The sequence below is a fragment of the Penicillium vulpinum genome, assembly GCF_028829585.1.
Source record: "Penicillium vulpinum strain IBT 29486 chromosome Unknown utg000003l_segment0_segment0, whole genome shotgun sequence".
In the NCBI taxonomy this organism is placed as follows: Eukaryota; Fungi; Ascomycota; class Eurotiomycetes; order Eurotiales; family Aspergillaceae; genus Penicillium; species Penicillium vulpinum.
The window spans coordinates 6,665,837-6,679,564 of record NW_026643243.1 but is presented as its reverse complement, the minus strand read 5'-3'; the positions used below and the strand labels follow the sequence as shown (position 1 = coordinate 6,679,564).

Here is a 13,728-nt window from a genome sequence, read left to right as displayed (position 1 = left end):
ATTTAGAGGTGAAATGCGATGGGATATCTCGATTGCGGCTCTCAGCTCATAAGATCACATCGGGATTTCGCCCACAGAGTTAAACATTAACTGACAGTTAGTTATCCCATTTCTCGCACCTATGTTTTGCAACCTACATACGTAGCATCTGATACAAGGAGGAGAATGAAGCTAGATCAATCGCCCCCAAACAGCCACCCCCGCAAATGTAAGGACAACCAACCAAGTGCGATGAGATTTGGCCCCATTGCCAGAAATACGTATATTGTATAGTAATCATGCCGAATGCCCAGCATCTTTACAGTGTTGGACCGTCGGCATGATTACAGCGTTGCTTACAATTGCTTACAATTATACTCAATCCAGAGAGTCATGCTCGACTATATTGGTTTCGAACCTGCACACTAGTACACCCAAACCTCAACATCAAACTTCACTCCTATTAATCCCAAAGACCGTGACTATAAACCGCAGCAGCAATGCTGGAAATGTTCATGGCATCAACGGAGACACCAAGTGTACTACAATCATGGTTTCATATGCAATAGCAAACACAGCACTGATAACTCTGATCCAAATCTCAATCTGAATCTTGATCTACAATAAATCGACTTCTCAGAGGGCTAAAAAAAAATCAATCTAGAACGCAATAAATACCACATCTCACCCAGATAATATTCTTCAAATCCTGCCCGTTGTTGGGAATATAAGTATACAAATATCACTAATTCTAGGATAGAGCTCAGTAGGTGAAATGTATGCAGACGCAGGTTAAATTTGCTAATAGATGTAATAGGAAGATTCGGTTCATATACAAGATGTAATATAAATATACTTTGAAGAAAAGCAGAAGAGAACATTGGTATCAAAACCTCGCAACGCCAGGAAATGCTCATATCAAACTTTTAGGAAGAAATGATCATTTGCCACATAAGATGGACAGATATATGAATATAAAACAATAGAATAAGAATAAGAAAGAAAGAAGAAGAAGAAGAAGAAAAGATGCAGTAGACACATTTTAGAATCCCGTTCATTGCCTCGAGTTGTGCTCGTAGTTGAACGGGGTAGGGAAGTGCATGCTAGCACTTAACCCGAACGGATCTGTATCCAGCATCGGTTCATACTGACCGAGGAGCTGGTTTGTATTTCCGAAATCGGTGGGCGTGCCATCGCCCGGTTGTTGGTTGAAACCGGACATATTGTGGGAGCCCGAGGCGACGGACTGCGGGGTGAATCCAGGGACATAAGATGAGCCATCGTGATCTTCGTCAACCATATCGGCCTGGGCATCGTACTCTTGTTCTGCTTGGGAGGTCAGCTGGGGGAAGAACTAAATAAAGTTTAAAAAAAAGACAGGCTTACCAAGTTGATCGTAATGTTTCTGGAATGGAGAAGGATAGTAAGCAGCCGCTGCGACCCGCGCACCGCGAGGTCCCATTCCCGCACCACGGGATTGGGGCTTGGAGTCTGATGGATCGGTCTGTGGCATGCTGATTGCCGGCGGCGAAGTCTGACTGAAAGTCCGAGGTTGCGGGAGGAGTTGGGGCCGTCCCTCGACGGGTGACATGGCGCCCTGGAAACCGAAGCCGGGGGACTTCGCGTGCGAGGGCGAGGAGACGTGGGAGGTAGGGGTTGCTTGAAACTGTGGCGATGGGATGCCGTATACGCCTTCCCGCTGTGACATGCCGAATGCCTCGGGCTTCGAGGCGATGCCGGTGGGGTGTCGTTGGTTTGGGCGGACCCCTGCCCCGCTGGGGGCTGCCTTTGGGGGCATAGGGTTTGCCTTGGGAGGAGCGCCCGGCGCCCCAGTTTTCAGGCGTAGTTCAGCCTGTACATCGATACCTAGTGGGGGGAGGGGTTAGCTGAGATGTTGAGATTGAGATTTGGGCTGGAGGGGCTTTTTTTTTTTTACCTTTTTCAAGGAGGATCCGCTCCAACAGGGAGTTTTTATATCGGAGCATTAGACATTCGTCAGCGGCACTGCGGTGACTCTGCTGCAAACTCTGCAGGGATTCTTCATTGCGTTTGATGGTGGTCTCTAGCTGGCGGATATACTCCGTCCTTCGTTCTCGGAAGGCCGCCTGGGCCTGCCTGTTGCGTTGCTTTCTCTCTTCAGAGGTGGCGTATATCTTTCAAGCTGGTTAGTATAGAATCAAGATAACGATATCGAAGACGTGACAGGAATGCGGGGCCCCAGATTTGAAATGATGTTTACGTACAGGTTTTCTGCCTCCCTTCCTCTTTTGTGTCTGCGCGGCGTCTTGAGTCAAGGGTTCAGCTTCTGGATCGGGTGTCGACACAGTTGAACTGATGGAACCATCAGGTCCAGGTTCATGTTTAGGCACGATTGAGTCCATGGCCATATCATTATGGTCCACCATAGAGACCATTATATAATCTATTCAAGCCTGTAGGCGGCCCTCCGCACACGGAACAGACACAGCCAGTTTTCCCCGCGTTGCCGGACCTGTTGGCCGGCAGAAAAAAAAAAGGAAAAAAAAAAATATAAAAAAAGATCAGGATAAAAAGGGTAAAATAGAGAACACACGCGCGGCTAAAGATAAAGGGACGTGCGAGGTTTGGAGATCTCTCAAAGTTGTGACATAAAAGAAAACGGAAATTATGAGAAAGAAAGAGTCAGATAAAAGAAAAAAAAACTTGTAAAGCAATTGACTAAAAAAAAAAAAAAAAGTCAGGAGGGGCTCGCGTACCTGAGAACTCTTTGACTTTTTTTTTTTTTTTTTTTTTTTTCCGTTCTCTTTTAGCTCCCTTTTGGGGCTTTTTCTCACAGAGTCCCACGTTTAGTTTGAATGGCCTTATTCTATTAGACCCCCCACTATGTGGATTTTATCTGTTTCAAGGTAATGTTAGGAGAAACAACCTTCTAAGTACTTACATATATGTACATAACATACAACATATGTAAACTGCAGAGCTGAAATAGTTGTCCGCGGAGAACCCTGTTCAAAGAGTATAGCCGATACCGGCCCTAGGAGACCATATATAAAAAGTACAAGTTAGATCTTCGGCGCCCTCCGTTGAAAATGCCACATGACCCTATAGCCATGACCCATTGGGGCACCTGGAAGCGAATCACGCGCCACCCTCTATTGGTTCCCGAGACCCGATAGAATGACGCCCCCTTCCCCGGACTTGGTAGGAATGCATTGCAGATTTTTTTTGTTCCCTCGCATGGAACAACCTGGTTGAGATTCTTATGCGGGGGCTTTGCCAAGGAATTATATGATCTCATGGGCTGTGGAGTCTGTAGAGTGTCCTTGATCGTGCCACGACTAACCTGCCCATTCTATCTGCCCACCTACTCCACTGGCATATATTCTCACCGAGTGTAAATTATGTATCTTTTGTATTGAAACTCCATACAAAAGGTACTTAATCGCCACATAAGCATACCTTTTTATTTTCAGCTCTCCAAGTTAAAACAAAAAAATATAGATATATATATATATATCATATAATATACCAAAATACTAAAATATTACTTCAAGTTGTAACCCTTATATTAAATATGTACGGAGTAGTACCGCATTATTATAGTAACAGTAAATCTAAGGGGCTTCCTCAGCCAGATGGAGCTTTGCCTATTTTAGGGACTTGAATGAATATTGGCGCCAAGCGTCTCTGAGGAAAATTTCCAACGGAACGTCCTGTTCGGGCTTAGTGAGGATCACATGATATCTGGATTACTCACCTCCTTGCCCAGGTGGGAACCTTGGAAACGTCTCCTTAATTATCCCTTGAATAGGTTAGAAACTGTACCAATTTAGCATGGACTGACAAGCAAGAAAAACGTCAGTCAAGCCGAATAAAAGTTCATGAACCTGGCTGTTCTAGAAATTGTTCTTGATAAAGTACCTCGCCTAACTCAACAAAATATATACACCCAACAAATTATAAACAGTCAATTTACCCAGACCCCGTAGAAACTGGCCTTTGAACGGACGCTTTGACCGGATTAGGACTATCAAAGATCTCCGAAAGCTCCTCCAAGGTGTGATTTTTAGTTTCAACCGACACAAAATAACTCACCGTAGCTTCAAACAGATCCCAAATAATGAAAACAATATACGTATACCAGCCAATCTTTTGTAAAGCGATAGGGAAGCAGAACTGATTGAGCAAGGTGAATAAATGTGCAATCGAGAATGTGAACCCAACACCCTTGCCTCGTGTTTCATAGGAAAGAGCCTCAACCGGATACAATGCCTGCAATGGGGTCATTCCAAAGTTATAGCAGAACCCAAAAATGAAGATAAATGCGATGCCTGCAGTGGCTGCTGGCTGCGCTTGCGTATTGGCGAAGATCCCCGAGCCCGTTGTGATACAGGCGAAGCAGATCGAACAGGCAACCGCAGTCCAGATAATCGTCGGGCGACGGCCCATTCGTTCGATCTGGCTGGCACCGATATAAGAGGCCACGGTTGAGACAACGGTATAACCCAGATTGACATTCAATACCTGCTCTGAGTCGGTGATGCCGGTGGTGATGAGCATTGCAGGGAGGTAATACGTGACGACTGCATTGCCTGAGCACTGACCCCAGATTCCAACAATCAATGCATTCCAGAACCGCCATCGTCCGGCTTTGTTCTTGTAGAAATCACTAAAGTCCCACCAGCGCTTGTCAGAGCCAGAAAGCGAGATAAACTCTCTATACTCCTGTAATTGCAATTGGACGAGCGGATGGTCCGGGTTTCCCTCGCCGTGGTAATACGACAAGAACTCCAAGGCTTTATCTTCTTGGCTATGGGAGAACAGCCAGCGAGGCGACTCGGGGAAGAAAAGCACACCCAGCAAGACAATCCCGGGACAGATCATTTGACACCACAGAGGAACCTGCCACGCTTTGTTACCGGCGTATCCGGCCGATGCTCTTGTGACTCCCGCGGCGACAAGTGAGCCAACCGCGTACGTGCAGTTGTAGAATGCCATGATGATTCCACGATAGGCAGGCGGACAGACCTCAGCACACCAGACGGAGCTGGTTGACCGAACAATGTTGACTCCGAAGCCAAGGAAGAATCGACCGGCCACGAACTGCGGAACGCGGTGCGAGAGGGCGGAGACAAATGTAGAAGCGACGACAATAATACAGCCGAGAAACGTGCCCCATCTGCGGCCGCGGATATCGCATGCAGGTCCGCTGAATGGCAAGGAGCAAATCGCTCCAACTGTGTACATGGCTGAAATATATCCGATCTTTGCACCGTTCTTCTCGACTCCAAACTGGTCACGGAAAGAGTCAAGAGCGGGAAGGGATCCGAAGATAGATCCGTCATAACCTAGGAAAGGATCAGTTGGATATTCTAGTAAACAGTATCTAGATGATAGAATACTCACCATTCATCGTCGAGCAAAGAAAAGCAATCAGACAAAAGCCATATAATTTCCTCAGATTGGGCGCCCATGGATCTGGTTTCTGAGCTTTGAGAGCCTCAATCAAGCCTTCCCGACTGGGAATCCCTTTATGACTAGAGGTCTTCTCCAGTGAGATCTTGGAGACTACTAGCTTGTCATCGTGCGACTGAGGATAGTCCATATTTTCTGCTCAATAATTGTCCAGAAAAGATAGTCAATTGTCGATGAGGCCGATCAGCAACCTCTACCCCGGAAAAGCCACAGACATCGACTATTTATCCCATCTGACTTTCTAGCGAACGATTTAATCCGGGGTAATTCCATTGCATTGCAGCGTTGCTTCATCACAAGGTTGGCCTATAGCCACGATTGACAGCCACAGTCAACCCTAACGCTAGCATCTTCGGGCGGGGAATCCTCCGTCGCTCGGGCAAAGCATCCTTCCGAGGCCTGGGTATCCCACAATTGAACTTTATCGAGAAGGCAAGGTGGGAAAGAAATCTTGTGTTGATTGAGCTAATGACTAGTGAGAAGAAGGAAGATCGATCCAAGTGAGGAGCAGAGGTCTATCCGCCTGCGGCAAGTAAGGCTGCCCCAATAATTGTTCTAATAATTGCCGAGTTAGATCAAGTGAGATAGAGCCAATGCACTTGAAAACTGGCAAACCCTAAGATTGGAAGTTGATGTGTGACCCTCGAGTTTGTTCAAATTAGTCTAAAACCCAAGAGTCGATACAAAATTGAAAATAAAGAAATGAATAGTTAACACTGGATTTTAAGAACCCAAAGCATTGTGTATATCTAAATTTATCGGTTTGCTGCTTCACTTTAATTCATTCAAAATGCTTTCAGTCAGATGAGGCTGCTGAGACCATCTCCGGACCAGCTCCTCGCGGGAGAGCCCCTTCTTTCCATTGGCGATAGCAAACACTCCTGTAACTACCACCACCTCTTTATCCAGATACACTTCAAGTTTGTCACGTTGAAGAGTAGGGATCAAAGCCCTCGGTTCCATCAAATTGGTGTTGGAATCTGATTTCAAGATTTTGCCCTCGATTCCACCAGATGCAGTGAGATCCTTCAAACCACTCACTCCGGCACTGCCAATAATCATCGAACTATTAGCTGTCTCAAGTGTTCCTCCATACTGGGAAGAGACAGTCAAATCTTCATCCAATTGGGACATGAGCCGTGGCTGTTTTGCTTCGATAGCAAAGGCCCCTTCGACGAGTCTGAGGTGCTCGGAATGCAGAGGGCCCTGTTTGTAACATCTAATGCGATGGATTCTAACATGCCAATCTGGCCACTCGTCGCAAGGTGGAACCAATGTAGTAGTGATTTCAATGTCGCCGGCTTTCCATGGTCTCCAGACGCTTTGCAGGCATTTTATCTCCATTCCGTGAATTGAAAGTAATTTGATCAGCGGAAGGCCAATTGTCTCCCATCGCGTGGCCCATGTCTGTCCATCGTCTCGACTGATAGCGAGCGTGCTGTCTGGCGCAAGCTGAGTTAATAAGCCACCTGTCGGGACACTGAAAGCGAATGCCGAGGAATACGCAAACTTGCTGTACTTGGCCTCCGCGGCCTTCAGAGGCCAAACACAGAACTGGCCACTAGAAAGCATAAAGTGGTGCTGGCCGCGAGGGTGATTACAGAGGATCTGAGACGGCGCTGGCAACAACTCCACACCCACAGATGAAGAGTCATCCGGTGCTGTGGAAAGCGGATGCGGAATTTCATCTGCGGTCCAGAATTCGTCGCTTGCTTCTAGTGCTAAAACCACAAATATCTTCATGGCCCAGTAGGGCGACTGGGGTGAATTGTAATCTTCGCACATGAACATGTTTGGATATAGATATCCGATGGTCAATGTTCCATCTGCAGCAAACATATTAGAGGAATGCTCTGCCCACCACCGGAGATGTCGCAGTAGCATTCCCTTGACAAAACCTGCAGATGTATATCGGTTTGACGGATCGTAACATTTAGCAAGAGCAAAGGCAGCGTAGAACGCGCCCATTGCAAATCGATACGTCAGCGAGCGGCCAAAGGGAATGGCAGCGCCATCCTCATCGAAGAACCGCCAGAACTGAGAGGCAAAGTCCTTTGCATGTTGACGATACCGCGAGACACGACTGGGATCGGAATCGTCGGCGATTATACAGTAAAGCAATTGACTGAACTGAATAGCGAAACTTCCCGAGTAATAGTCCGCCTGGCGACCGTGGAACTCTTGATTGGGAATTCCATCCTTTCTCCAGATTCCATCACCCGACCAGCCATCTCCTAGCTCAAATTGGTCAAGCACGACAAAGTCGGCTTCGATGTGTTCTTCAACGTCGTCGTAAGGCACGCCGCATACTCGACTAAGAGCAAGATTCGAAAATATGCGGAACCAGCGCCAATTGTTGGGGGGCATCAGTTTGCCATTGAGACCCGACAGCCATTGAACAAGATGGGAGCGACCTTGCTCGGACAACGGCTCGTAGAAAGTCTTTGGCGCTATCAGTAACGCAAACGAAATTGGCTCAGCTTCAACCATGCGTTGATCCCAGTCTCCGATCGTGCCCCAGTACTCGGGATGGTCGGGATTGACTCCATTAGCGATTCCTTCTACGAGACGGTGGATATAGGCCGATACTTTCGAATCCGGTAGATCCGAAGATTTTGCAACTGCTGCTACTGCCCAGATTGGCCGCGCGAATCCTTCAAGCTGGGCAGCTGTTTCGTCAAAATGCGCACCAGAGCAAACTGGTAGTTGGACCCGAGCATTTCCTGGCGAAAAATAGGATTCAAGTGAACCGATCAGAGCATTGGTTGCAAGGAGTGCATCGTTCCTGTCGCCAAAGTTGTTGTCGGAGAATCCCCGAAGCGGCGGCATTGTTGTAAGGATATATTTTGATCTACCGTACCAACTTCTTGTATTTCGAGAATAGGTTTGGTCTGAATTGTTTAAAAGGTCAAAGCAAATGGGAAACACGGTGAATAGCCCCAAAGAGGGGGTTATCATAATAAATCATTCATTCTAGCTATACCTATGTGGTGATGGTGGGATCGGGGGGTTCTTTCGTCCGATAACAGACTGACATCGCTTGGACTATTTCTCCGCAATCTCCCAGGTTTCCCCAGGGCACGGTTGTTTGGCGTTATTTCCCCCGCTGCCCCAAAGCTTCAGCTTTGCTTATCATCATGGACGCTTCAAACGCCCGAGATAGCTCGGTGCAGCAAACAGAGTCAGAAACCCCTGCATGTCAGTCATGCCGAACCCGAAAGCTGCGTTGCTCGAGAGAGCTTCCGTCGTGCAGCCGCTGCAGCCGTCTAGGCAAGTCTCCACTCCTTGGACTTAACCAGAATTGACGCTTACCCGCAGATAGGAGCGGATTGTTCGTATGATTATACGCGGAACAAACCAGGGGTGAAAATCGGCATCATCCAGACATTGACACAACGAGTGGGTGCGTCAATACCTGGAAATCAGTACTGGCACCAAATGTTCATCTAGCCAATGCTATACTAGAATCACTGGAGACCGAACTCGAAGCTGCTAGGGCTCAGCAACAAATAAACGCCGGTGCTTTGAGCCTCAATGTGGGGCGCGACGGAAATGCTATTCGAGGCATTGTCTTCTCCTTGATAGAGGAATGGTGGGAGAAGCGTTCAACCACAAACCAGCCTCAACAGCCCTCCACAACCCATGGAGTGGAGGTTGACGACCATCTTCCACCACGAAACTCACCCATAGCAGCGTCAAATGGCCAGTCCTCAAACAAGAGACATTGTCCAGACACTACCACTCAAGCGCGCAGCACTTCATCGGCCCAGCTCCCTCCAGATAATCTGGTCAGCGACATCCTCGATGCTTACTTCTCTGTAGCTCATCCATTTATTCCGATAATTCACGAAACGCTCTTTCGTTCTCGATTACAAGACCCAACAGAGAGACCTAAACTCACAGTTGTACTCCATGCCATGATGGTTTGTGCCCTGCGATATGTCGCAAATGAGCGATTGGCAGGAGAGTGGCTTGAATTATACCCGGATGCTTTGCAAAGGTCTCGAGAGTTCGTAGTTCTATCAGGGATGGATGGACTATCTGTAGAGAACCTCCAAGCACTCATCATCGTTGCCTTTGTGCACATCGGTGATGGGAATGCAAGCAAGGCCTGGCCTGTTGTTGGGACACTCACACGGGCAGTTGTGTATCTGGGTCTTCACACCGAGCCGGAAGAGACTGACACGGGTGAAGCTGCCCTCAGACCACACTTCTGCCTGCCACCTGCTCAGGTGTGGACGGAAACAGAGGAAAGACGGCGGGTATTTTGGAATGTGTTTTTACTTGATCGGTATGCACACCTGTCACCTGTCTTCAATCAGCAATCATGGGGTCTAACTAGTCTAAAGATTTTGCTCGACGGTCACAGGGTATGTAAGCTATATAGTCTTTTGGGACTTACCTGTCTAACTATATTCCTGAGAAAAGATGGAATACAAACTTATCCAGCGAAGACGTTCAAGTGCGACTACCCAGCGATGGACTGTACTGGGTCAAAGAGGAACCAGTGACCACTCCGTTCTTTCACATTTGGGAGGCATCTTTGGGAAATATAGGCAAATCTGTGTCCTTCCTGCCCAGTCACTTTATTTCTCTTGCAGATAAAGAGAAGGAAACCACAGACACGGTGCCAACATCCGAGCGTGCTTCTCCTATTAGTCGAGCGCCGGAAAATCGATCAGTAGATGTGTCGACTATTGGATCCTTTGCCTATTGTGTGGAAGCCACTGAGTGTCTCAATCGCGTCGTTAAATTCTTCCTTCAACGATCTGTCAATTTTCAAAGCAGACAAGAATTCAATGCGTGGTTGACGCGCTTCAAGGAGCTAGATCTCCAACTGATTCAGTGTGTCTCACATAAGGCTTGAAATTCTTTGAGTACTCTAATCACTAACATCTTTTAGCTGGAAAATGTTTTTGCCTCGAAGGTGGAAGGACTCCAATATTTCCAGAGAGCCGGCATTTGTTCACATGGATCCCAATCTAACCCTTGCTCACATCACTCATAATACATCCATGATTCTACTGCATCAATGCATCGCGTATCCACGTGCCAACATTCTCGAAAAACTGAAGCCTGCAAGTACTGCGAGTGCTGAAACCTGTCAACTTGCTGCCTCAGAGACCGCCAACACTGTCCAGAAATACCTACAATATACACCATTTGTGGGCTTGGTGAACTCGCAGTTCACGTTCTGCACATATATAAGTGCCCGCGTTATGATGAGTGAGGGGTTCTGAGTCCTGGTTTGCTTAGATTCAGCACTGACACTTAGTTTTTCAGTACACTCGCACATCCATCGCACTGATCTTCCCGATGCACATCATGTCCTTCTATCCAGTCTTCAAGAAATGTCTACCCGCTGGGTCTCAACGAACCCAAGTTTGAAGCTCAGCTCGGAAACGAGGAATTTCGCCGAAGGTCTCTCTATCCAACTTCAGACCCTACAGGGAATGATGGGTTCTACTTCTTTCAGTATTACGGCCTCTGATTATATCGATGAGGTTAACTACGCACTGGGAGCCCAACCACCAACCGCCAGCCCGGCCGATAGCCAATGGATCCGGGAACATAGAGCACGACAGCGCCACAGTATCATACCGGTGGGCGCGAGGCAATCTCGTTACACCGACAACAACCGACGGACTGGTTCCGATCATCAAAGTCCTTTCTCTCATGCGTAAGGGGCTCCTCCTAACTTTTGTACTTCATGTTGATTTGATAATCTCTAGGTTGCATACCCCATCATCTGGATCGATGCACAGCGAGAGGGCACTAAATGAGCATGGCTCATCCGCACACGCTCCAGGGATTCCACCACGCCCGGCCTTAGCCCACCAATCCCAACAAATACAACCTAGAACAAACAGGGTGTTTAACGAATTATTTTCGACGGTAGATTCAAATCCGTCACTTGGAGATGGTCTGCATGGATTTGAATCGTTGCCGAGTTTCTTGCTAGACCCGCAATATGTGGACATGGATCGGATACTTAGCTTCCAAGACTCTTTTATGCATTGATAAATAAGATAGTGCAGATCTTTATGTCTCAAAATCCTATAATTTTCCTTTCAAGGTGTACCGAAATGATAATATGGTGCGCGTACAATACTCCTCGACTTGCTCGGGCATCGGGCGAGGGATCCACCCGAGAGCTATGCCGATGATACCTGGTGGTCGCCTTGCCTTTCGGGGGCAAAACCTGTTGGGGTTTAAAACTACTAAATTGTTTGGTACTTAACCGGGTCTACATTGCATCTATTTCCATAGGTTCAACTTCTCTATACACCTGTGTCCATCGGTGCCATGGCCCTGCAAAGCATTAGCTCACCCCCCAGCAACGGGGATCTAGAAGTCGAGGTGAAAAGTGCAAGGATGACAGCTACCGAAATAATCAATAGCCACCGCATAAGAGAAAGCCTATCTCCGTTGTTCAGCGAGAACACACTCGCGAAAATCATCGGTGCCGCTGAGTTATTCTTGGATCAAAATGTATGAAGCATATAACCTTGTTCCCCTTTTATTCTGCCCACGTCTAATATAATCCAGGATCCTCCAATTCAGTTTCCAGAGACAGTTCCCCAAGCCGGCCCAACTCGGGGAGAGTACCAATGCAGGGATGCGGAGTTCTGGACATGTGGTTTCTTCCCTGGTAGTCTCTACTGCCTTCTCGAACGACTTCGAAAGTACCCGGGAACGACAATTTCCAATATCTCAAATACCTCGAGCGATCCAAAAGCCTTTCAACGCAGCCTTATTTCCCACCTGACTAATCTCTGCCGAACATGGTCCGCACCATTGTATCCGATGTCTGCTCGGACAGACACGCATGATCTTGGATTCATTGTCCAACCTGCGCTCCGGAGGGATTGGGAACTGTTTGGCAATCAAGAGAGCTTGAATGTGTTGCTACATGCTGCCGATAGTCTCGCTAGCAGATATGATGAGAAGATTGGGGCTATTCGGAGCTGGGACAGTTTCACAAATGCGCATCACAACTTCGTGAGCCTGGAAGATGACTTTCTGGTGATTATTGATAGTTTGTGTAGTACGGAGCAGTCCATGCCTCTATATTAATGCATGAGCTAACAAAATCATTTAGATCTCGATCTTCTATTCTACGCAGGCAACTATACGCGGAACCCTCATCTTATTTCTATCGCGACAACGCACGCTACCACTCTCCTGACATCGCATCTTCGGAAAGAGCCAATTTCAAGCAACGCGAGCCTTTACTCAACATACCATGGTGTCAATTTTTCTCCACAAAAAGGAACAGTCAAAAGGAAGTTCACGGCGCAAGGATACGCCGACGAGTCAACCTGGGCACGTGGTCAAGCGTGGGCGATCCTAGGTTATGCGCAGACTTATTCCTGGACTAAAAAGCAGGAATTCTTAGACGCTGCAAAGGGTCTAGCGGACTATTTCATCTATCGCTTGGAGACTGCCCCCAAGATTGTCGAAGAGGGAGGCTGCGGGCGTCATGTTCCGCTCTGGGATTTCGATGCCCCGATCACATACACCACTGTTAACGGGACGCAGGCTCCATTAAGAGATGTTTCTGCTGGGATGGCTGCTGCGAACGGCATGGTTATCCTGTATGGACAGCTTCTATGGATTGGGGAGCATGAGACTGCGAGGCGATACCTGGAGTATGCGATGGCCATTGTGAAGGATACTATCGCACTGGCGTATAATCGTGACAGTCTGTCTTTGAAACTCGACGAAAAGAGCTTGAAGGTTGGAGTCGAGAAAGTTGAAGGCGCAGATAGGCGCCGATTTGATGCGATCTTGGAAAGATCAACTGCTAATTTCAATGGGGATCATGCGGACCGAGCTTGGGATCATGGGCTTGTTTATGCGGACTACTACTTTTTGGAGTTTGGGAACAGATTGCTAGACATAGGTTTGATTTGAGAGGTTATATAGTTTGGCAGAATATTCTGGCAGAAATAAAGACCAACACTGTATGAAACTCTCTACATAGTACCGAACTAATAAATATGAAGACAATTTTGTACTCCCTACATACTTAGTGATAAATTGTAATTAGCACTTTTATGTGCGCGATAACAATACCTAGAAGCCATACCCAGATATATATGCAGCAAATTCCTAAGAGGTAACTCACGCGCTTCTTATTTGAACGAGCGGAAATTTCGATAGATTCTGCTAGCCATCCAATATCATTTGTAATAGAGCTGACTTTACTTTGAAAATTCCGTTGTGGTTTCTACTGAGATACTACGCCCTCCAGGCACTCACTCTAACACGGCGTTTTTTGCGCACCTACCG

The 13,728-nt window shown here is 47.3% G+C and overlaps 5 protein-coding genes across 5 annotated transcripts; 2 read left to right on the top strand and 3 right to left on the bottom strand.

The window, feature by feature from the left end:
* Positions 1–1,033: 1,033 nt before the first annotated feature.
* N7479_007562 (bZIP transcription factor) lies at positions 1,034–2,393 on the bottom strand (the record flags this gene model as incomplete). Its single annotated transcript, XM_057255256.1, has 4 exons — positions 1,034–1,305; positions 1,366–1,845; positions 1,916–2,132; positions 2,223–2,393. 4 exons carry the CDS (start codon positions 2,391–2,393, stop codon positions 1,034–1,036), a joined length of 1,140 nt encoding a protein of 379 aa, XP_057109118.1.
* Positions 2,394–3,930: 1,537 nt separating this feature from the next.
* N7479_007561 (uncharacterized protein) lies at positions 3,931–5,563 on the bottom strand (the record flags this gene model as incomplete). Its single annotated transcript, XM_057255255.1, has 2 exons — positions 3,931–5,306; positions 5,365–5,563. 2 exons carry the CDS (start codon positions 5,561–5,563, stop codon positions 3,931–3,933), a joined length of 1,575 nt encoding a protein of 524 aa, XP_057109117.1.
* Positions 5,564–6,204: 641 nt separating this feature from the next.
* On the bottom strand, positions 6,205–8,262 carry N7479_007560 (glycoside hydrolase family 154 protein; the record flags this gene model as incomplete). The annotated part of the gene is made up of 1 exon (XM_057255254.1): positions 6,205–8,262. The coding sequence occupies one exon, from the start codon at positions 8,260–8,262 to the stop codon at positions 6,205–6,207; it is 2,058 nt and encodes a 685-aa protein (XP_057109116.1).
* A 308-nt stretch (positions 8,263–8,570) lies between these two features.
* On the top strand, positions 8,571–11,117 carry N7479_007559 (fungal specific transcription factor domain-containing protein; the record flags this gene model as incomplete). The annotated part of the gene is made up of 5 exons (XM_057255253.1): positions 8,571–8,631; positions 8,884–9,803; positions 9,857–10,278; positions 10,337–10,659; positions 10,717–11,117. The coding sequence occupies 5 exons, from the start codon at positions 8,571–8,573 to the stop codon at positions 11,115–11,117; spliced, it is 2,127 nt and encodes a 708-aa protein (XP_057109115.1).
* Positions 11,118–11,739: 622 nt separating this feature from the next.
* N7479_007558 (glycoside hydrolase family 88 protein) lies at positions 11,740–13,350 on the top strand (the record flags this gene model as incomplete). The annotated part of the gene is made up of 3 exons (XM_057255252.1): positions 11,740–11,925; positions 11,983–12,472; positions 12,536–13,350. The coding sequence occupies 3 exons, from the start codon at positions 11,740–11,742 to the stop codon at positions 13,348–13,350; spliced, it is 1,491 nt and encodes a 496-aa protein (XP_057109114.1).
* Between the last annotated feature and the right edge of the window lie 378 nt (positions 13,351–13,728).